The 23234-nt window shown below is 44.6% G+C and overlaps 1 protein-coding gene across 3 annotated transcripts in view; it reads right to left on the bottom strand.

Moving 5' to 3' along the window:
* The window catches only part of LOC139530681 (AT-rich interactive domain-containing protein 1B-like), a 216679-nt gene that overhangs the window by 172767 nt on the left and 20678 nt on the right, over positions 1–23234 (bottom strand). For all 3 annotated transcript variants that reach the window (XM_071327300.1, XM_071327301.1, XM_071327299.1), the window contains exon 2: positions 15987–16181. In XM_071327300.1, the coding sequence (XP_071183401.1) occupies positions 15987–16181 (195 nt within the window). The remainder of the gene's footprint in view (positions 1–15986; positions 16182–23234) is intronic.

The raw sequence follows: 23234 nt of genomic DNA on the forward strand, positions 1-23234 counted from the left end.
GACGCTAACGTCTCACGTACCCTAGAGAAGTTAAGAAGCGCGGCTTGGCGGGACATGTTTCGGAGGACTTATGACTCGACCTTCGCCTCTCCCGAGCCCTTTGGGGAGTTGCAGCGATGAGACAAGATCGCAATTGGATATCACGAAATTGGGGGTAAAATAAATGAAGATATTCTCCTATTTTCTTCTGTAGGTACTGTATGTAATTCAAAATGTGTTTTGTTTAGTCTGTTACTAGCAATATTAATAAAAACATTTAAATAATTTATTTGCGGACTCCCTGTAATAGCTAGGGGGCCGCGGACCCCAGTCTGAATATCCCAGGAGTTCTCAGAAACACACGCACGCTCCAAACATTCTCATTTTAAACGTCCCTCCCTGACATAAGCAGGCTCCACAAATAACTGATTTATTTTTAGGATGATGATATTACTGTGATCTCACTCGTAACAGTCACTATGAGTCTGTTTCAGATCAAAGTGGGAGCGTTCAGAGTTGATCCTTTAAATGAGCGTGGGAGTGACGGTCCAGCCAAACCGTCTTCACAAAGTTGATAAACCAGTGGTAAAACGGGCTGAAACCCGAGCAGGCCAAAGACCAGGTCAGTTACATCTTCAGGGCCTGATGTTGGGACCCTGGACAACTTCCCACTCTTTTATATATCAGTAGAAAAGATGCTGTGGCTTGGAGAACGCACCTGATACTGTCCAAAGTGTACAGTCTATTATATTGGAAATCTAACAGACACGTTCATTTCTAGATGTTATATGTTTTTATGACTGCTGCAAGATGAATTGCCTCTGAGGACATTAACGTTTTCTGAATCTGAATTCTGATGTTTTGAGTATATATTTGACATGGTTTTTGTGTGTATGTGTCCGTGCGTGTCCTACGTGTGTGTCTCATCTCACTGCGTCAACTGAGCTTAATGAAACATCCCACGTTCAGTCTGTTTAAAAACACACACATATATGTACATACACCACGCATATTATATAGACTCACACACATGCATTAACAAACACAAAAAAAGACAAACGCACACTATTTAGCCTAAAAGCGATTCACACACACACACACACCATAAAAGCCAATGAGAACCAGGCTCAACACTATGTTGACAATCCTTCCCTGTCTAGTCATTGTCAGGCGCTAACAGACAGGACAGGTTTGGTATCGAGGCTTATCCTCCATGGTGATTCAGCCATGACAACAACCGTGGGCTGCCTGCTCCCTTCCTTTCTATAGGACAGACAGATCAGATGAGACAGAATGAAACCTCAACAAGCAGCAACCTGTCTGACTGCATTAGTTGTGTTTATAGGTAGGTCTACTCTGTGAGCTGAAATGTTGCTATGCTAAACCTCTTTTCAGGAGGCTTTATTGTAGAGATAATAGGCCTATGTATGTTGGGGCAAGTACTACACTACACAGTAGTCTGAAGAACGCTGTCATAATAATGTCATGTGTAGTTATGTCATGGTATTGATTGGCTCAGCCAGGAGGAGAAGACAACATACAGAAGTTCATGTTTGCATTCAGGTGTGTTTCCTGAGAGCTTAACAGAGTTCTACACTGAACAAAAATATAAGCGCAACATGTAAAGTGTTGGTTTCATGAGCTGAAATAAAAGACTCAGAAATGTATCTTAAATTTGGTGCACAAATTGTTTTACATCCCTGTTAGTGAGCATTTCTCCTTTGCCAAGATTATCCATCCGCCTGGGCGGTGTTGCGTATCAAGAAGCGGATTAAACAGCATGTTCATTACACAGGTGCACCTTGTGCTGGGGACAATAAAAGGCCACTTTAAAATGTGCAGTTTTGTCACACAACACAATGCTACAAATGTCTCATGTTTTGAGGGAGCACAATTGCATTTTATCTATTTGAAGACACTGTCACGTTCCTGACCTGTTTTCTCTTATTTTTGTATGTGTTTAGTTGGTCAGGGCGTGAGTTGGGGTGGGCATTCTATGTTATGTGTTTCTATGTTTGTTTAAATAGGTTGCCTGATATGGTTCTCAATTAGAGGCAGGTGTTTGACATTTCCTCTGATTGAGAACCATATTAAGGTAGGATGTTCTCACTGTTTGTTTGTGGGTGATTGTATCTCGTGTCTGTATGTGTTACCACACGGGACTGTTTCGTTTGTGTAGTCTGTTCCTGTTCGTGCGTTCTTCGTGTTTATGTAAGTGCTCAAGTTCAGGTCTGTCTACGTCGTTTTGTTGTTTTGTAATTTTTCAAGTATATTTTCGTGTTAGTGTTCGTTTACGTCTTGTTAAATAAATTAATTCATGTCTTCATCACCCGCTGCGCCTTGGTCCAATCTCTCTCCGCAAGACGAACGTTACAGACACAGAAATGCAGTGATGAGATCCTGAGGTCTATTGTGAAGGCCATTTTTTTTTAAATGTATTTGTGACCAACAGATGCATATCTGTATTCCCAGTCGTGAAATCCATAGATGAGGGCCTAATGAATTTATTTCAATTGACTGATTTCCTAATATGAACTGTAACTCAGTAAAATCTTTGAAATTGTTGCGTTTTATATTTTTGTTCAGTGTACAGTATGAATGGGAATATGTCTGTTATAGATTAGACAAGCACCACACAGTATCTGTTCCAATATTTGCTGAGTCCTGCAGACTCTCTCAGTCAATAACGCACAGCCGTATGCAATAAAGGTGAAAAATACAGATCCTAAAACTTAACAGCACATGAAAGACGGGTGTTCATAGAAACAGACAGCCTTTATGTTTTGTGACGCAAATAATTCACCATAAAATGTAATACTGATATCATAAAATCCAAGGCTCGGGCTTCAAACAGGAAAAACACAGACCAATAAAAAAAGGACAATGCCACAGAAGAATCCAAACAAACCATCAAAAACATATGAAAACAAAAGTCATGAGAGAACGAAGCCAGAAAATAGACAGCCATCACCACGACAACCTATTTAGAACCCTATGGGGCGGGATAGAAAAACCTGCTTGTAATTCAATTGGGCCAATGTGCATATACAGAATTTTCTTAATTCCATCGTTGTGGCGATACGGCTGGATGGCTACTGGGCTGTTGCCAGAGCACAGGTTGCCCATTTGAGTGACATATGGATCCAACCAACCAGAGCGGTGTTGGAGGCGTAAGCAGCCAGAACAGACATGACGGGAATACAGAGGACTGTATTAGTATTAGCATTAGCACGCTAACGCCCTCGCTACGGATCACAACACTGCAAGCACATCAGAGACAGAGAGAGAGGGAGGGTGGGAGAGAGACAGGGAGACGGGAGAAGGCTAAGAGAGAGGGTGGGGAGAGGGAGAGAGAGAGAGAATGACCAGAGATTAAGAGAACTGGACATCACCAGCAACACCATAAGCTACAGTACAGCTACGCTAATAATACACCATGTCAATGCAGAATGAGTACATTGAGCAAGCTAGCAGGGTTGCTCCTATCAAAGGTTATCAGTTTGACATCAGATGAAACACCATTGACTTTCTCAATGCCAGGTGTGCGTACTGAGTCAACCTCATAGACAGAGCTGTTAACAAAGGTTATCAGGCTGCTTCTAGATGAAAGCCCCATCAGCCAGCAACGCCACGTCAGGTGAGGAGCTGATACGATTAGGTGTTTCTCTGAGTAAGCACTATAGGCTGGTGATGTGGAGCCGCGGTAGATAAGTGCACGATTTCCTTTTAATTTCCCCCTGCATGAGTGTGTGTGTGTGTGCCGGAGTGGCGGTGAGCCCCAAAATGAGATGCGGCCGGCCCGCTGAGACGATCAACAATCTGGGCTCATGATTAAACATAGAGGAGGGAGATTACATGGCCTACCGTGGCTGCCAAGGTGACTAACCTCCAACTGCCTCCTTTGATCTCCACTCTCCCTCCTCTCGTCTATCTCTCTCTCCCCACTTCTTCTCTCTCTGTCTCTCCGCTTTTCTCGACTCCACTTCTCTGGCTCTCTTGATTTTTCTGTCTCTCCATCTTGTTCTTCTCTTCTCTCCCTTTCTACTCTGCCTCTACTCTCACCAGTGCAATTACTAATGCATTAACAGTTTTTTCTGACCACATTAACTGACCAAGAAAAACTCTGAGCCCTAATTGTAGTCTATAACATGAGCCCAGAGTTTTCCCTATCCCTATACCTATAACTGATGCATTAATGTTACACAGAGGGTTTTCTTTAATGAAAAGTTCTCTAATGTAAAACATGTCAAGTGTGGTATTCCTCAAGGCAGCATCTTTGGCCCTTTACTGTTCTTTATTTTTACTAATGATCTACCACTAGCTTTAAACAAAGCTTGTGCGTCTATGTACACTGATGATTCAACATTATACACATCAGCAATAACTCTGGCATATGTATATGTACTTATGTGTGGGTAACTGTCAGTAATGTGTGTAAATGTCAGTAGGGCCTTTTTTTATAGTTCTATTGTTCTTATTTAACATTTGTGTAGTTCAGTCCTTGAGCTGTTCTTGTCTATTGATGTTCTGTTTTATGCCATGTTTCTTGTTTTGTGTGGACCCCAGGAAGAGTAGCTGCTGCTTCAGAAACAGCCAATGCAGATCCTAATAAAATACTGCAGGTTATTCCATTCTATTTCATTGAACATTTTAAATCAACAGTGCTGCAGCCTGATAGGGACTCATATTTACCTGATGACACTATCAACACTACATCTGCAGTTTGAATGCAGCCTGAGACTGAAACTGGCTGAATGAGTGGGAGCTAATAGTATTTCATTGATTGAGGGAATTTGACAGCGTGTGGTTGTATTGTATTGTTCTCCTTTAGCCTTGGCTCCTGTTTCCCTCCGTTCAGAGGCTGCTGCTGCGTGTTTGTGTGTGTGTGTGTGTGTGTGTGTGTGTGTGTGTGTGTGTGTGTGTGTGTGTGTGTGTGTGTGTGTGTGTGTGTGTGTGTGTGTGTGTGTGTGTGTGTGTGTGTGTGTGTGTGTGTGTGTGTGTGTGTGTGTGTGAGAGAGAGAGAGAGACACTGTGCTGTGCCTCTGCTCTTTTCTAGCACGCTTCAATCGATGGATAAAAACCTGGGCAGGCAGTTAGTTGTATCGTTGGTCTTTATTGCTAACTGGCTGGAGTACGGTGCGGCTGTGTTGTTACAGGGGCTGTAATGGAGATGTCTGAGGAGAGAGGAGAGGTTAATACCGCTCTGTAATGTGTAAGCAGCACCGTGCACCGCCAAGCTCTGGGCTGGTGCCACCGATTCAAATGTTTTCCCCACTAAACTGCTGACCCCATTCTGAGGCCAAGAAAAATAGGGAGAGAAAAAAACACTCAGACGAAAGAAAGAAGATATGAGCAGAAAATGTTTGAATAAGCCCTGGTCTTTAGGGAGGAGGAATTCCGCCTGTGATCCAGCTAGGAGAGGAAGGAGGGAAGGATTTCCCAGTCTCTTTAAAGCCTGTGGGGGAGACTTTAAACCTCCTTACCTCTCCTCTGACCCTCTACCCCCACAATATCCTGGAAATACTGGAAATCTTTGGAAGTCAACCAATTTCACAGAAAGCTATCTTGAATTCCATTTACATGTGACTCAAAGCATCAATACATTTTAAAAGAGTAACAATACCACTGATGCTAGAATGTTATCTTGGGCCATTTTAATTCAATTTTCTTCCGTTGAAAGCTATCTTTTATCGCCATACAGAGTGTAGAGGCAAGCTATAACTTGTGTCAATTACTTTTGAACGCTGTGAATGCAAACCGCACATTGCTAGTCAAACACCGCACCATATAATTAGTGGTTGACATTAGGAAAGCAGATTATACTGCACATTGCCATGGAACACACTGCTAGATGAGTGACTGTAAACGCTAACTTAGTCATATAAAGTCGTTGTAAATGATTTTCACGTTGACATTGTGACCTGTGGAGTTCCATCAGGCGCTACTGGAGTGTGACCAGCGCATTATGGATGGCCGCAGTATGGATGGCCGGGTCACTGTGTGTCAAAAGATACACGTCAAATAACACTATCTGATGCGTCAAATAACCTTTTCATTTGAGGCGTAAAATAACAAAATATATTATAGAATTTGCATGAGCAAGCCAAGCGCCACCACTACAGTCAGTAGCACTGTCAAAGCCTGAAGGTACCACGTTCATCTGTACAAACAATAGTACGCAAGTATACACACCATGGGACCACACAGTAGTCATACCGCTCAGAAAGGAGACGCGTTCTGTCTCCTAGAGATGAACGTACTTTGGTGCAAAAAGTGCAAATCAATCCCAGAACAACAGCAAAGGACCTTGTGAAGATGCTGGAGGAAACAGGTACAAAAGTATCTATATCCACAGTAAAACAAGTCCTATATCGACATAACCTGAAAGGCCGCTCAGCAAGGAAGAAGCCACTGCTCCAAAACCGCCATAAAAAAGCCAGACTACAGTTTGGGGATAAATATTGTACTTTTTGAGAAATGTCCTCTGGTCTGATGAAACAAAAATAGAACTGTTTGGCCATAATGACTATCGTTATGTTAGGAAGAAAAAGGGGGAGGCTTGCAAGCCAAAGAACACCATCCCAACCGTGAAGCATGGGGGTGGCAGCATCATGTTGTGGGGGTGCTTTGCTGCAGTAGGGGCTGGTTCACTTCACAAAATAGATGACATCATGAGGCAGAAAATTATGTGGATATATTGAAGCAACATTTCAAGACATCAGTCAGGAAGTTAAAGCTTGGTCGCAAATGGGTCTACCAAATGGACAATGACCCCAAGCATACTTCCAAAGTTGTGGCAAAATGGCTTAAGGACAACAAAGTCAAGGTATTGGAGTGGCCATCACAAAGACCTGACCTCAATCCTATAGAAAATGTGTGAGCAGAATGAAAAAGCATGTGCGAGCAAGGAGGCCTACAAACCTGACTCAGTTACACAGCTCTGTCAGGAGGAATATGCCAAAATTCACCCAACTTATTGTGAGAAGCTTGTGGAAGGCTACCAGAAATGTTTGACCCAAGTTAAACAATTTAAAGGCAATGCTACCAAATACTAATTGAGTGTATGTAAACTTCTGACCCACTGGGAATGTGATGAAAGAAATAAAAGCTGAAATAAATCATTCTCTCTACTATTATTCTGACATTTCACATTCTTAAAATAAAGTAGTGATCCTAACTGACCTAAGACAGGGAATTTTTACGAGGATTAAATGTCAGGAATTATGTAAAGCTGAGTTTAAATGTATTTGGCTAAGGTGTATGTAAACTTCCGATTTCAACTGTATATAGCTACTGAAACAGATGTCGTTTTGCTTTGTTTTTGCAGATCTTTGGGGGATAACTTTTTTTTTTTAAATTACAAATTGGTGGACGGGGGGACGACATTGTTTGCATCCATCAGCTAGCTAGTTTGTTTTCTGACCAGCACTGTCCCAGAGCTTGGGGAATTGTGTTGCTCATGCAGGTGTGGCAGGTGTGCGAGACAACTTTACCAGCGTCATAGCATACGTACCAGTGAAGCACTGTGACATATGAAATACGAGTGATAGTGTAAATACTACGTAAAAAGCGGTTGTACACTACCGTTCAAAAGTTTAGGGTTACTTAGAAATGTCCTTGTTTTTGAAAGAAAAGCAAATTTTTTGTCCATTTAAAATAACATCAAATTTATCAGAAATACAGTGTAAACATTGTTAATGTTGTAAATGACTATTGTAGCTGGAAATGGCTGATTTATAATGTAATATCTACATAGGCGTACAGAGGCCCATTGTCAGCAACCATCACTCCTGTGTTCCAATGGCACGTTGCGTTAGCTAATCCAAGATTATCATTTTAAAAGGCTAATTGATCATTAGAAAAGCCTTTTGCAATTATGTTTGCACAGCTGAAAACTGTTGTACTGATTAAAGAAGTAATAAAACTGGCTTTCTTTAGACTAGTTGAGTATCTAGAGCATCAGCATTTGTGTTTTCGATTACAGGCTCAAAATGGCCAGAAACAAATACTTTTCTTCTGAAACTCGTCAGTCTCTTGTTCTGAGAAATTAAAGCTATTCCATGCGAGAAATTGCCAAGAAACTGAAGCTTTCGTACAACGCTGTGTACTACTCCCTTCAGAGAAGAGCACAAACTGGCTCTAACCAGAATAGAAAGAGGAGTGGGAGGCCCCGGTGCACAACTGAGCAAGAGGACAAGTACATTAGAGTGTCTAGTTTAGAAACAGACGCCTCACAATTCCTCAACTGGCAGCTTCATTGAACAGTACCCGCAAAACACCAGTCTCAACGTCAACAATGAAGAGGCGACTCCGGGATGCTGGCCTTCTAGGCAGAGTTGCAAAGAAAAAGCCATATCTCAGACTGGCCAATAAAAATAAAAGATTAAGATGGGCAAAAGAACACAGACACTTGACAGAGGAACTCTGCCAAGATAGCCAGCATTTTGTACACTCGGTGTATTTAAGCCAGTCTAAATGCAAGACAAACAGTGGACTGATGAACCAGACCTGAACTGTGGAAATCTGTAATTTGGAGCAAGAGGAAGATTAATCTTAGCACTGCCAATTAGAGGAGAAACAAATCTACCCATAACTACAGAGACATCTCCTCTGTCTCTCTCTCTCCCCCACACTCTCTCTTATACACACAATCCCTCTATACTTCCACTTCTCTGTCTCTCTATCCACCCTTCTCTCTCTCTCACACTCTCTCTTTCCATCTGGCTCAATGCTAAAAGGCAGATACTATTTTCATTCTGTCCTGCTGTTTGTAGGCTTTCAGCACAAATAAGGCAATACAAAATACCCCAGTGAGTGTTGTTGTTTGTGGGAGAAATGAGCCATCAGCTATCAGAAAGTCATTGGCCATTATGACACACAGAGTGTATGTACACCCACTATACACCATTAGTGATTGTATTTGAAGTCTTCCTGAATCCAAAGCATAGGCTGAGGGTATGTGGAATCTCTGGATTCAATTCACCAATTTAGACAGAGCTACAGTAGCATTTTCCCACTAATCTCCACAAAAATGGGGACAGCTTCAAAACAGGAGCAATTCCCGACCTATTCTAACACTTTTCACAAGCGACTGCAAAAACATTTGAATGTACCTCGATACAACTGACGCTGGGTTTAAATGGAAAAACAATAAATTGGCTGTGTGAGGGACGACGTGCAAGAACATTTTTATCTGTCGCTAATGGACGCATGGCGTCCTGCTCCTCATGGCTGATTGGCTGGGGCATATAGAACAGTATGGTAATAAAAATAACAAATGAGAACAGGCCATTAGAGTCATTGACAAGCGCAGGGTTCCCACTAATTAATTGATCCTGAAACTTCATGTATTCTGCAGCGGGAGGAACCTTAATTAATCAGCCTCCATACATCTCCTGGCAGCTGCACCGTACCGCCGTCCTCTTTTCTCTCCATCCTTCCTTCCCTCTCTCTTTCATTTCTTCTATCCTTCTCTCCATCCCTCTTAATGTCTCCTGTTTTAATTGTGGTTTGGAAATTATGCCCTTGGTCCCTGAGGAGAGGGATGGATGGATGGATGGAGGAGAGGGAGGACTTTGAAGAGCAGCCTTCAACATTTCAAAATGCCTTTCAAAGAGCCACTGCACCCCACCGCCGGCCCCCACCATCCTCCACAAGCCCCCACCATGGGCCCCCACCGGCCCCGGCCCCTATCTTCTCTGACTTTCCGGGTGTAATTGATGTGTCCCTCTCAGCCATCCGTCAGGCTGACCAGCGCTCAGTACATTATCCCCCCAGACAGCCACCAGGTTCCTAAGTGATTCCGGTGGCTCAAAGTGTTCCTCACCAGGGCAGAAACACGCCTCAATCAATGCCATAAATTACCCCGGCTAATTCCATGCAGTCAATAGCCACGGCAAAGAGGTGATGGGAGCCCATCTGGGAGAGTGAGATCCAACATTTTATGGTGCGGGAAGGAACGAAGAAAACGGGTAACGTCATACTTCATAGGTTAAATGAACGAACAGAAGAGAGGAAAGAGCTTCAGTCAACCTTTCTTTGAATGAGAAGCTCTGAAAGTAGCAGTGGAAAGAAAAGGCTAGCAGAAAGGACAGAGGTCTTCACCAATGGAAGAATGGACGCTGGCCACAGCCACATTTCCACTCCAGTGTAATGATTGGATTCTATTAACTTGGCCGAGGCAAGTCAGTTTGTCAGAACAAGCAGCAGCAGCCACTGGTAATAGTTCCTCCCTGGCTTGTTGACACATTTTACCTCTTTCATTTCACAGACAATCTCTCTCTCCCCCCCCTCCCTCCCCTCCAACACATCAAACACTAATGTTTCCTTCAAATTCCTTTTCCTTTCTGTCTGCCAACTTTGACATCACAGGAAATTACAGTGGAATTGGCAGCCTTTTTACTTTCAAGTTCATTCCACTTCCAAAGAAATACCTGTCTAGTCCTGTCATCAGACAGGTCCTTCTGCCGTGCTCCCTGCACTGTTTGTTCTGCCTCCTGTGGACCAATGTTGCCTCTGTCACATCACTGACACACAAAGACACAGACACACACACACACACAAACACACACACTTAATTGAACACAGCTCCACATTTGCTTGAGGGCGGAGGCTTTCCTTCAGAGATAAAACATAGTTCAGCTGTGCTTTAAGGAGAGGTGGGAGAGACAAAACATTTACGTTGATGCCACACAGCTGGGTTACTGTGTGAGCCTGCTGAGGAGAGCTGGGGCTGGAGCTGTGTGTGTGTGTGCGTGCGGGTGTGTGTGTGTGAGAGCGATTTAATACCTGTAGGTGCTCCCAGTTCTTTCCCAGCATCTCACTGGAGTGCTCCAGGCTAAGGGGTGGTCATGGCAGCTCTACCCCCCCAGGGAGAGGACTAAACCTGGGATAGAACTAATCTACACGCCTGTCACTGTTCCAGACAACAGCGATTAACCACACACAGACACTTGTACAGGAGGCAGAAAAGCATCCCTGCCACAGCAGGCCCAGTCACACTGTCACTGGGAAAAGAGGAGAGGGGATCGATGTTCTGGGGCCATGAATTGTAAAGGTAAACCCCTAGCCAACCTATCCACTACAATGCATAGTGGGAGGGAGTACTGATACAAGCAGTAACCTGGATGGTGAACCCACACTCAGCCTAAACACAACACACAGACACACAGACACACGATACATGACAGCCAATAGGGCATCATGGGTGCCACCGACGCAGGCCTGTGACATCACGTTGCCTGGCAACCATCCAGCACGCCTGTCTACAGCACGCCAAGCCCTCTGCCTGCCGGGAGCACAATGCATCATGGGGGATAGACAGTCAGAGGCTTGTCATGTAGCAGTACATCACAGACAGCCCTGGCTCCAGCACCAATCAGAAACAAGATGCTCTCTTTTGCTCTTTGACCCTCTCTCTCATCGCCTAGTCTCCATTTGTCTTGCTCTTCATCCTGTAAAGATGAATCTGATGATTCAAATGTTTCCATGTCTCCAGATATAAACTCATTACTTTTCAGTTGGTTATATTTCAGAAATATTTCTGATAATTATAACATTTAGAAGTACGCATCCCTTGGCCATAGCGAGGGATAACAACTCATTTTATTTGGCTGATTATTCTGCGTGGTGGCTCTGTGATATCTGCTGGCCCTATGGTCTTCCATCTTGTTTTTAATAGCTTTGATTTTCAAAAGACCAAAATGGAATTTGTGTGGAGTTTGTTTTGTGTACGTGTGTGTGCATTTGGGCCAGAACGATACCAATATCGCGACCCTCGTTAGTATCGTAGCAAGGAAACAAAACACAAATCGGATTTAAATTCTTTAGAAAAACAGCCCTAATGTTGGAAACAAACATTATGTTGTCATCCAGAGTCACATTTATTTAATTTCCAAGCTATAGCAAACCATTTTTGCCATGAAAATAAATATTGCGATACGGGTATTCTTCCGGCTCTAGTGTGCCCGTCCACTACCCACTCATGTATACGTGTGTGAGGGCTAGCCTGTGTACGTGTGTTTTTTCACAAAATCCCTCTCCTCTGCTAGAGTAGGTCTCTGATGCCTGTGTGTATGTGGCAGCCCGGTCACTGCAAAAAGATGGCGATTTCGGACGCTCGAAAAGGTCCCGAAAAAGTCGATTATATGCCGTCCTCGGCGCTCACCCCAACAAAAATGTCAACGATTGCCTAGCACTGATGATCGCAGCCGGAGAGCACTGCTTAGACCACTACGCCTCCGCAATTCACAATGCTCTACCAAGCCGTGACACTACTTGATGATAGTTGATGTAAACAGCGGGTTGTTTTAACCCTAACCTTAACCACTCGGGATTAATACCTAAACTTAAACCTCTGAGTTGTTTCTGTTTTAACCCAGTAACAACCCAGAGTTAACCCTATAACCACACGGAATTAATGCATCAAAAATAGACGTTCATCCATAATACGTCGAATTTCGAAGGGAAACTATGAGATCTTGTTGTATGTGGAGCCGGAGTGTGCTGATGTCATCAGAACAAGCCAGAAGCAGCCTATAGCAAGGAAGTCTCTGACGTGGTCTCTAGTCTCAGTCAGTCTGCGCGCACACACACACACACACACACACACACACACACACACACACACACACACACACACACACACACACACACACACACACACACACACACACACACACACACACACACACACACACACACACACACACACACACACACACACTCACACACACAGCCACGCTGGATAGACCCTGGGGTCCAGCTATAATCAGGGACAACAATGAGAATAACATAGTAGAGAGCTAATATTGAGCATGAGAATGGGAGAGTAAATAATGAAAACAGTTTAAACGACACAGTTCATAAAGCAGTCTATACTGCTTTATGAACAGTGTGGATTACTGGGTAGTACTGTGTACAGCATTTACTTCAGAATACACTGGGTCTGGCCTCCCGAGTGGCGCAGTGGTCTAAGGCTGTGCCACTAGAGATTCTGGGTTCGAGTCCAGGCTCTGTCGCAGCCGGCTGCGACCGGGAGACCCATGGGGCGGCGCACAATTGGCAAAGCGTCGTCTGGGTTAGGGTTTGGCCTGCAGGGATGTCCTTGTCCCATCGCGCACTAGTGACTCCTGTGGCAGGCCAGGCGCAGTGCACACTGACACGGTCACCAGGTGTACAGGGCTTCCTCCGACACATTAGTGCGGCTGGCTTCCGGGTTAAGTGAGCATTGTGTCAAGAAGCTGTGCGGCTCGGTTGGGTTGCGTTTTGGAGGACGCACGGCTCTCGACCTTCGCCTCTCCCGAGTCTGTAAGGGAGTTGCAGCGATGAGACAAGACTGTAACTACCAATTGGATACCACGAAATTGGGGAGAAAAAGTTTATTTTTTATTTTTTTATAATACATTGGGTGTGTGTGTGTGCGTGTGCATGTTTGCATAAATGTTTTATATAAATGTAATCAGAAAGAATGAAGTCTGTTTGTCCTCTTCAATATCATCTGTCCTCTCACTATGTGGGCAACAAAACTTGGCGAGACACATTAAAACTCAGACCATCAGGCCAGGTTAAATATAGCAGTACAGCAGGGGGACGAGCATTCTACCCAGAATAGACTGGCCTGCTTTCAACCAACCAACCAAACTGACTGAGCCATTGGCCTAGTCTCTGTATTGGGACATACAGTATCTCTAACTCACTACACACATGCATGTACGCAAACATACAAACAAACACACACACTTACATCTGTCGTGACTTGACTTTAACATTCATCTGAAGACTGTTATTTATCTAATTAACTAACTATGTTTAATTGTTACCCGATTATATTAATCATGTAACAATTAACTCATTAGGATCTGGGGCACCACGAGAGCGGTTCTTTAAAGAGTTACCATCTCCCAAATTAAACTCGAAAAGGTCTTTACCTATCAATAAACAGTCAACTTATTAATCATAACCTTGTATAATATCACCATTCTGAACAGTCGTAACCTCCTGCATCTGCAAAAAACCCAGCCTTACTTATTATTCAGTACTACATAAATTGGTTTAATTATTTTTTTACTTACTAATTCAATGGGAACACAAGATAAACATACACACCTTGCACCGGTTATTGACTAGAGACTTAATATGCTGAAAACAACAGGTCACTAGTGGAATGACAACAACATGGCTGCTTGTTAAAGAAGAGAGGGAGAGAGGGACAGAGCCACTTAACATTGGTACATTCAGAAACTACTCTCACCTACAGTGACCATTTACTTCGCACACAAATCGCCACCCGCTTTGAGTAAGACATCATGAATGTATTTACGTGAAATGCCTGGGTTCACCGGGGATCTCTCGGTGAACAGGGCAGCCTTGGAAAGGGGGTTGGACCTTTTCGTGGCATGCTTGTAAGGCTCTGATTGTACAAAATGGTTCCAACAAGTCTTCTACTGTTGTCCTCTTTTGTAATTGTCCGGTATCCGATGACTTGTCGTGTAGTCCTGAACAGAACTACAGAGTTGAATTTCCTTCCATTCGCTCTTGAAGATGCTTCTTTTAAGATAGGCTAGCCATCCGCGTCGATGGTTTGAGCAGAGTAACAGGATGGTCCTTCTTAAATTCACTTTCAAGGATACTTTACTTAGGACAGCTAGTCAGCCGTGCCAGTGATTGTCCGGGAGGTGAGTTTATCATCTCCACCTTGTGTTGAGATTCAAAGTAGAAACCACTTTAAACATGCAGCTGCAGCTTCACGTTTTTCTGGCCTGGTGTGTTTTTTCTTAACCCATAATTTATACAGTTTGCTGGAAAGGAGCAGTTCTGGCAGGCTGGCACGCTCCCTGACCTCACTCCGGGCGGTAACTACTCACTGTGCAACGTTAGGTAAAACAATTATCTCTTATAGCTTCTCAAAATCACATCCCACTCTTAACAAAAACACATTCAAAATTGTGGAGTATGGAAATTTCATATATGTAGTGGGTATACTTTCCAAGTTACAGTACTTCCTTTATAGCATTTTTAATGACATCACAAAAGAACAAACAAAATGACATTCATGTTCTTTAGATTGCCTCTGACTGTTCCCCACGTTCTATGTTAGAAATATTGTTCCAGCATTCGCTTTTGAACATGTTAGAGTTTCAGCGGGGAAAAGTCTGTTGAAACAGAGCGCAGGGCTGAATCTTCTCCCTTGATTTACAACAGGGCGTGAGTTATTAACCCCCACTAGTTATTTTCTTCCCCCTCTAGGGTGAGAGGGGGTCTGATTGAAGTTATTCATTGCAAAACTGATCTGACTTATTTGGATTCTCATGGACAGTCATGACACACCAAATGGGATTAGCGTGTGTTAAACAGGGAAACACATCATTGTTTTGAACACTGAATCATTGTCTTAGTGAAGTGCAACTCTGGGCTGTGAGATACAGATTTTGACTGTTGCTAGAATGACTTCCCAGTACTGGGTTTGGTTTCATCACACTACAGACATCAACGAGCCCATTTCAGAGCGAGACAATGGAGAACGCATTGATGAACACCGCTGACAATTCCAGATGCCAGCCACGGAAATAAGAGCGGTGGCACTGCATGGCACAAATCTGAAATGAAATACAATAGATAGTGTTCCAAATGAGAAACAAATATCCCTTGTAATGCTACTTATGACAACTGTGACAAGTCCTGTAATCTATTGTACAGAGGATGCTTTCTCAATCACACTGAGATACTTACTAGTCAATCTGACACACTACTGTACCATGACATGATACACTTAGAGAACACAGCATGGCTTGGTATTAAAGTACACTCAAATCAAGTGTCAACCATCAGGGAGGAAAATTGTTTTTTTTCCTGGTAATTCGCATGGTGGCCCTAGGGAGCAAACTCCTGGCCCTAGGGAGCAAACTCCTGGCCCTAGGGAGCAAACTCCTGGCCCTAGGGAGCAAGTGTGCAACAAAACAGTAGCACAATTTTATAGCATCTTCCTCATATGGACATAGTGTACATACCTGCTGTTGAGGGTACTGCATGCCGCCCATGCCCGCCTGGCCCCTCCCCTGCATTCCCATTGGGTATCTGTGTGTAGCGGGCGATCCGTATGGCTGGCTGGGGTAGGGCCCGCCCTGCTGCTGCTGAGAGTAGGGGTTGTTGCCCATCCCGTAAAGATGGGAGCGCTTCATAGCCATGAAGTCCACGGAAGCCACCTAGGGGGAGCACAGGAGAAGGGAGAGAAAAGGGTTAGTGCCACTTTTTATAGCAATACTTTTAGAAAATCTATTCATGCCATGTGCAGTTAAGACCGCACCAGAATACATGATTCACTGTCACATCTCTCCAGGGGGTTGATGCCCCTAGGCCTCCCTACAAAGGGTTCTCTCGGGTGAATCTAGTCCATATCCACAACTGGTTAGTGGACTACAGGGGTATAATATAACAGTAATATCAAATACTTCTGTTTGTCAAATACCCTTCTTCTGTTTGAACAACTGTTACACAGCACACTGAACCTGAAAAGAGAGAGGTGCCAGGAGCAATCTATTCCTTTCAAGTATTTCACATTTACAGGTTCTTTTCTGGGTCCCGGTGAGTTAACGGGGAAATCGTAGCCAAAATGTCAGGCTGTTAATCCGTCACCTGTATTGTGGATTCGTGAGCAAGGCAGATTATGTGGAGTGTGATGTCTCCTCTCCGCTGTGCTGCATCATGGATGATTTATGACATGTGTTGCCTCTGTCTGTCTCAGACAGACATGGGGCTACGTGTGGCTCATCTCCTGCCTCCATCAACAATAGCTCCACATCCCCACCAATAAAGACTGAACCAACCCTGTTGGGAGAAGCAGAATGGCCTACTGTACTGTACTGCACGTGCTGCCTGGCTGCTAATCAAGGGACAATATCCAGGAGACATGTCACGGAGAAAATACCAAGTCATTCATTCAGTTGGGGAAAGTTATACAATGATTTTTTCAAACACTTTTATATAGTAAATGCAATATGTCCTAAAAATAATATAAAAGAACAAGTCAATATTCTGTGAGAAGGGAGTGATGGACGGTGTTTTCTGTTGCCTGCTCTTTCTAGCTTGTTCTGCAACCAATCACCTCTCCAACTAACCACACATTTACCACAACCACTGACTGTACCCACAGACGAAGGACCACAACCACTGACTGTACCCACAGACGAAGGACCACAACCACTGACTGTACCCACAGACGAAGGACCACAACCACTGACTGTACCCACAGACGAAGGACCACAACCACTGACTGTACCCACAGACTAAGGACCACAACCACTGACTGTACCCACAGACTAAGGACCACAACCACTGACTGTACCCACAGACGAAGGACCACAACCACTGACTGTACCCACAGACTAAGGACCACAACCACTGACTGTACCCACAGACTAAGGACCACAACCACTGACTGTACCCACAGACTAAGGACCACAACCACTGACTGTACCCACAGACGAAGGACCACAACCACCGACTCACCATGCCTATTGACCACAGTGACCATAACCTGACCACATATAGAAAAGAGATATGCTACTGAATATGTTGTATAAGTATGTGGAGCATTTTCACAATTTCACAAATATTTATCCAAATCAACAAATCACAGCTTGTTTCTGGGCTCATTCAGTCGATTTGACCTACTTAAGTAGATTCATGTTGAAAAATAATGTTAAAATAATAATTTATATTCCTAAAAGATCCGTTGAAAATTATGCTGTTGCTGCTTCCTGTTGTCATGGCTTTTTGATTTATAGCCCAGTGTCAAAACACTGGTTTGAAATGTCCACATTAATAATGGATTAGCTGAAATATGTCGAGATATTTTGAAGAACAAAAATTGAAAATGACTGTCTACACATACGGATCTGATTTGTGTTCAGATTACTAGTATTTTGCTCAATTAGTACCTTATAAACTGCACACGTGTCAACATTAGTCAAGTATCCACTTGAAGCTGGAATTGATGAGCTTGTTCTTCTATAATCAATAGCACAAACAAATGAATCACTCACATTGATATTGTGTGAAAACCAATGGAACTGGGATGATTCGCTGCCGTTACATGTGCCATTCGTGCTCCTCTAAAAGACAAACCACAACGAACTTAGGTATACTACCCATCGATAGACGAGAACCAACTATCCATTTAGCAACTCATCTCCTTGTGGGACGATGTTTACGGTAGATGGCCAATATGAAAAAGGAAACAACACTTTTTTGACTGGATAATTTCAACGAATCAGCTCTCCACAGGTAGTTCTAAATAATGAAAGGGCTCTCATTTGAGTGACAGCTTGACTGTCAAATCCGTATATTTACATGTGGCCAGCAACTTTTAGAAAGGGAGCTCCCCGTTTTTTCCTTGCTATTTGAAAGTGACAACTGCTTTCTTAGTCCTGTGACGGACAGATGCGTATAACAAAATGAACGGTACCAAACCAAAGATATTCATCTGTTTAAAGCAATCACCAATCTGAGGTAATTACACTCAATTGTATGAGGTAAAAAATGTGACCTTGTGTAAGGTGGTAACACAAACTGTCCACATTAGGGAAATTAGCACATTATAAAATAATTTTATATGGCAAAATAATGTCAATTTTGGATGATATTATATGTTTCCCACTCACAAACTATTGCAGCAATTACATCTATTTCCCACTCATTTAACCATTTAGAGAGTGTAAAAAAGTACACTCAAACACAATGTGTCTACTATGTAACATCTGGTCCCTACGACAATGTGATGTAAAGGTTTAAGGTTGAAAACCCATTATCTGGGTACCACATACACTGAACAAAAATATAAACGCAACATGCAACAATTTAAAATATTTTACTGAATTACTGTTCATATAAGGAAATCAATCAATTGAAATAAATTTATTAGACCCTAATCTATGATTTTCACATGACTGGGCAGGGGTGCAGCGATGGTTGGGCCTGGGAGGGCATAGGCCCACCCACTTAACAGCCAAGCCCACCCACTGGGGAGCCAGGCCCAGCCAATCAACGTGATCTGTGGTTGTAAAGAAATGTGTGCACAAAACTTGAGATAAATAAGCTTTTTGTGCATTTGCAACATTTCTGGGATCTTTTATTTCAGCTCATGAAACATGAGACCAACACTTTACATGTTGCATTTATATTTTTAGATAAAGCCAAATAATCACACATACACGAGAATGATAAAATCCTATTATATAAAATACACCCAAATGTGTGAGGTTCAGAGGTTCATTTTTTGGAACAAAATTTATTTTTTTAGGAATATCATTTTCCACATGACCCTCTTTAAACTTCATCATTTTAAACCTAGAACACATCATAGCCACTTTTGGTATTTCTGTATTCTACCTGCAGCAGTGTGTCTGCCTTCCCCTCCCTGCCTGCCTCCCTACCTGCAGCAGTGTGTCTGCCTTCCCCTCCCTGCCTGCCTCCCTACCTGCAGCAGTGTGTCTGCCTGCCCCTCCCTGCCTGCCTCCCTACCTGCAGCAGTGTGTCTGCCTGCCCCTCCCTGCCTGCCTCCCTACCTGCAGCAGTGTGTCTGCCTGCCCCTCCCTGCCTGCCTCCCTACCTGCAGAAGTGTGTCTGCCTGCCCCTCCCTGCCTGCCTCCCTACCTGCAGCAGTGTGTGTGCCTTCCCCTCCCTGCCTGCCTCCCTACCTGCAGCAGTGTGTGTGCCTTCCCCTCCCTGCCTGCCTCCCTACCTGCAGCAGTGTGTCTGCCTTCCCCTCCCTGCCTGCCTCCCTACCTGCAGCAGTGTGTCTGCCTGCCCCTCCCTGCCTGCCTCCCTACCTGCAGCAGTGTGTCTGCCTGCCCCTCCCTGCCTGCCTCCCTACCTGCAGCAGTGTGTGTGCCTTCCCCTCCCTGCCTGCCTCCCTACCTGCAGCAGTGTGTCTGCCTGCCCCTCCCTGCCTGCCTCCCTACCTGCAGCAGTGTGTCTGCCTGCCCCTCCCTGCCTGCCTCCCTACCTGCAGCAGTGTGTCTGCCTTCCCCTCCCTGCCTGCCTCCCTACCTGCAGCAGTGTGTGTGCCTTCCCCTCCCTGCCTGCCTCCCTACCTGCAGCAGTGTGTCTGCCTGCCCCTCCCTGCCTGCCTCCCTACCTGCAGCAGTGTGTCTGCCTTCCCCTCCCTGCCTGCCTCCCTACCTGCAGCAGTGTGTGTGCCTTCCCCTCCCTGCCTGCCTCCCTACCTGCAGCAGTGTGTCTGCCTGCCCCTCCCTGCCTGCCTCCCTACCTGCAGCAGTGTGTCTGCCTGCCCCTCCCTGCCTGCCTCCCTACCTGCAGCAGTGTGTCTGCCTGCCCCTCCCTGCCTGCCTCCCTACCTGCAGCAGTGTGTCTGCCTTCCCCTCCCTGCCTGCCTCCCTACCTGCAGCAGTGTGTCTGCCTGCCCCTCCCTGCCTGCCTCCCTACCTGCAGCAGTGTGTCTGCCTGCCCCTCCCTGCCTGCCTCCCTACCTGCAGCAGTGTGTCTGCCTGCCCCTCCCTGCCTGCCTCCCTACCTGCAGCAGTGTGTCTGCCTTCCCCTCCCTGCCTGCCTCCCTACCTGCAGCAGTGTGTGTGCCTTCCCCTCCCTGCCTGCCTCCCTACCTGCAGCAGTGTGTCTGCCTGCCCCTCCCTGCCTGCCTCCCTACCTGCAGCAGTGTGTCTGCCTGCCCCTCCCTGCCTGCCTCCCTACCTGCAGCAGTGTGTGTGCCTGCCCCTCCCTGCCTGCCTCCCTACCTGCAGCAGTGTGTCTGCCTGCCCCTCCCTGCCTGCCCAACACTCCTATTAATTAGACAGGCGAATGGCTAAAGGGTGCCGCTCTTCAATCCACACATCCAGGGCACCGTGCCGCTCACTCTGCTCCGATATGAGACACACTCAGGTCGCACCTCCCTCCCTCTCTCCCCTTTCCTCCACTCCCTCCCTCCTTCCACTCTCCTCCTCAATTCATCTCAAGTGGGTCCCCTTTTCCCCAAAACGCTGAGCGCAACTTGAACAAATCTCCTCATGTCACTTCCAAGTTCAAAATGCCACTGCTACACTAAGACGAAGAATTAGGGCTCCTGAGATTGAGGAAGGAAACACACACACAATTCAATTGGAAGGAGACAGAGAAATGCTGAAATGTCTAAGAGTTGCCTCTTAAAGTTACAGCATAACTGCAAGCCATGGAGGCTGCAGCAACATAACTTGGTTTCCTAAACTCATTTTAGATCTCCTAAAATGATAGAAATGTTTTTTCCAATGCTGTCCTGTAAAGTTCAATCAAATGAGGTTTCATCCCAAACTAGGCCTATTTCTGGGGATGAGTCAACTATATAGTTCATACTATACCAAAAGACTACCTTCGATGAGGAACTTTTGTCCCTTGGAGAAACATCTGTACTTTTGAAAAGAGATGAATAGAATGAATTGAATCATGTTTTCGCCAAAAGGGACTGTAAATAAAACAGTCACAGGGAATAGAGTAGAATTGCTTGTATTTGTTCCAATGTATTTTCAGTTTGGTTCATCTGGGCATGCCATTCAATTGAGGTGTTAAGAGACAATACTCAATCTGAAATTCAATTGATGAACTCCCCTGCAGTTTCCAACTCTCGTGAGCTTATTGCAAAACAAAGCTATTAAGAAAGAACACGAGCAAAATTAGTATCGGGTGAAACCTGTTAAATTGCTTTTCAGACTTCTATTGACTCTGATTTTATGACTTCAAAATGGTTTCAGTCTTTCACTTTAATGTGCAAAGTTGTTAATCAGCAAAAACAAAACACTCCCCACAAAACAATGTGAAATGTGAATTATAAAACAACAGAATTTACTAATAAAAATCAAATAGACATAAAAGCAATATGATTTAATGGTTATTATTATAATTTCATTTTGAATGTGGGTACATAAATCAAAGATTTATTGGCTAATTTAACTGTTTGCCTCCTATACGCGGTTGTGTGATTGTGTTTCTCTGTGTGTGTGTGTGTGTGTGTGTGTGTGTGTGTGTGTGTGTGTGTGTGTGTGTGTGTGTGTGTGTGTGTGTGTGTGTGTGTGTGTGTGTGTGTGTGTGTGTGTGTGTGTGTGTGTGTGTGTGTGTGTGTGTGTGTGTGTGTGCCTGCATGTGTCCATATGCAGCTCCATCATAAACTGCTAGTCTTGGAGCTGTTGAAAGGAGAAGCCAGTGTCAGCCCAACTCACAAACACACACACACACACACATAGATCCAACACTGCAGTCAGGCCAGTCACAGTGACCATCACTGTCCTGTCCTCCACACAGATGACCAAATCACCACCTCCCTCCAACATAAACATTGCCGCACCAGCCACAGCTGCTAACCTGTGTTTATCCTCTCTCCTCTGGCATGGGTTTGGTCCAAGGCTGAGTCGGATGGATGGTCCAGAGGGAGAGGAGCGAGGTCTGAGCCCGCCCAGAGAAAAGCCCTGTTGGCTAGCTGTAGTTGGCTGCTCTCGTCCAGTCCCAAGCCTCACAGCATAGTGAGCATATGTCCATACATCATACTGGTTACCAGTATGCTAACACTATGTGCACATCACAAGAAACAAAGAGAACCAATCACCGATGTTTAATGTAATTAGCTATACTGTAGACGGATGTCGTTCTCCATCCATTGTACCAACCCCTGTCCCCTGAGAATTGACATGCAGACACAGAAACAACAGACAATCTGAATGACATCCTTTCCAAGTAGGGAAGCACAAAATCTGCCACTTCCTATGAAACCACATGGCTGTGCCTGCAGTACAAAGCGCTGCGTTAGCCCGAAACACAGACGGTTACGGCCCGCTGTTTCATACTGAAGAGAACAGGGGGAAGAGACTGCAGGGTTGGGGAGGGGAGGGCAGATCGACTTCCATATTCATGTGTGCAAATTCCCCACTCCTGCTGACTAAGATTAGAAAATTAATTTCATGGATGCAAAGACAATACCGATGTCATCAGGCGGAGAGGAGAGGAGCAGGTTAACTCTTCGTTGCCCAGTCACGATGAGAGCAAAATACACAGTGAAGGATCATCTGACAGCAAATGTTGAATACATGCATTCTTTGGAATAATTTACAGGTATAAGCTCTTGTCCAGTCTTTTACGCAGTCACTGATATTTAACTACTAGCCTGAATGGTCTTGTGTCATGCATCTTCTAAACTAATGTTAAACACGTAACATTCAGCGGGTAACTGCACCGTACTTTGCTGGTAAACGGTTAAATAACCCTACAACAACATTGAC

This window comes from Salvelinus alpinus, chromosome 9 (assembly GCF_045679555.1).
Source record: "Salvelinus alpinus chromosome 9, SLU_Salpinus.1, whole genome shotgun sequence".
Classification (NCBI taxonomy): domain Eukaryota; kingdom Metazoa; phylum Chordata; class Actinopteri; order Salmoniformes; family Salmonidae; genus Salvelinus; species Salvelinus alpinus.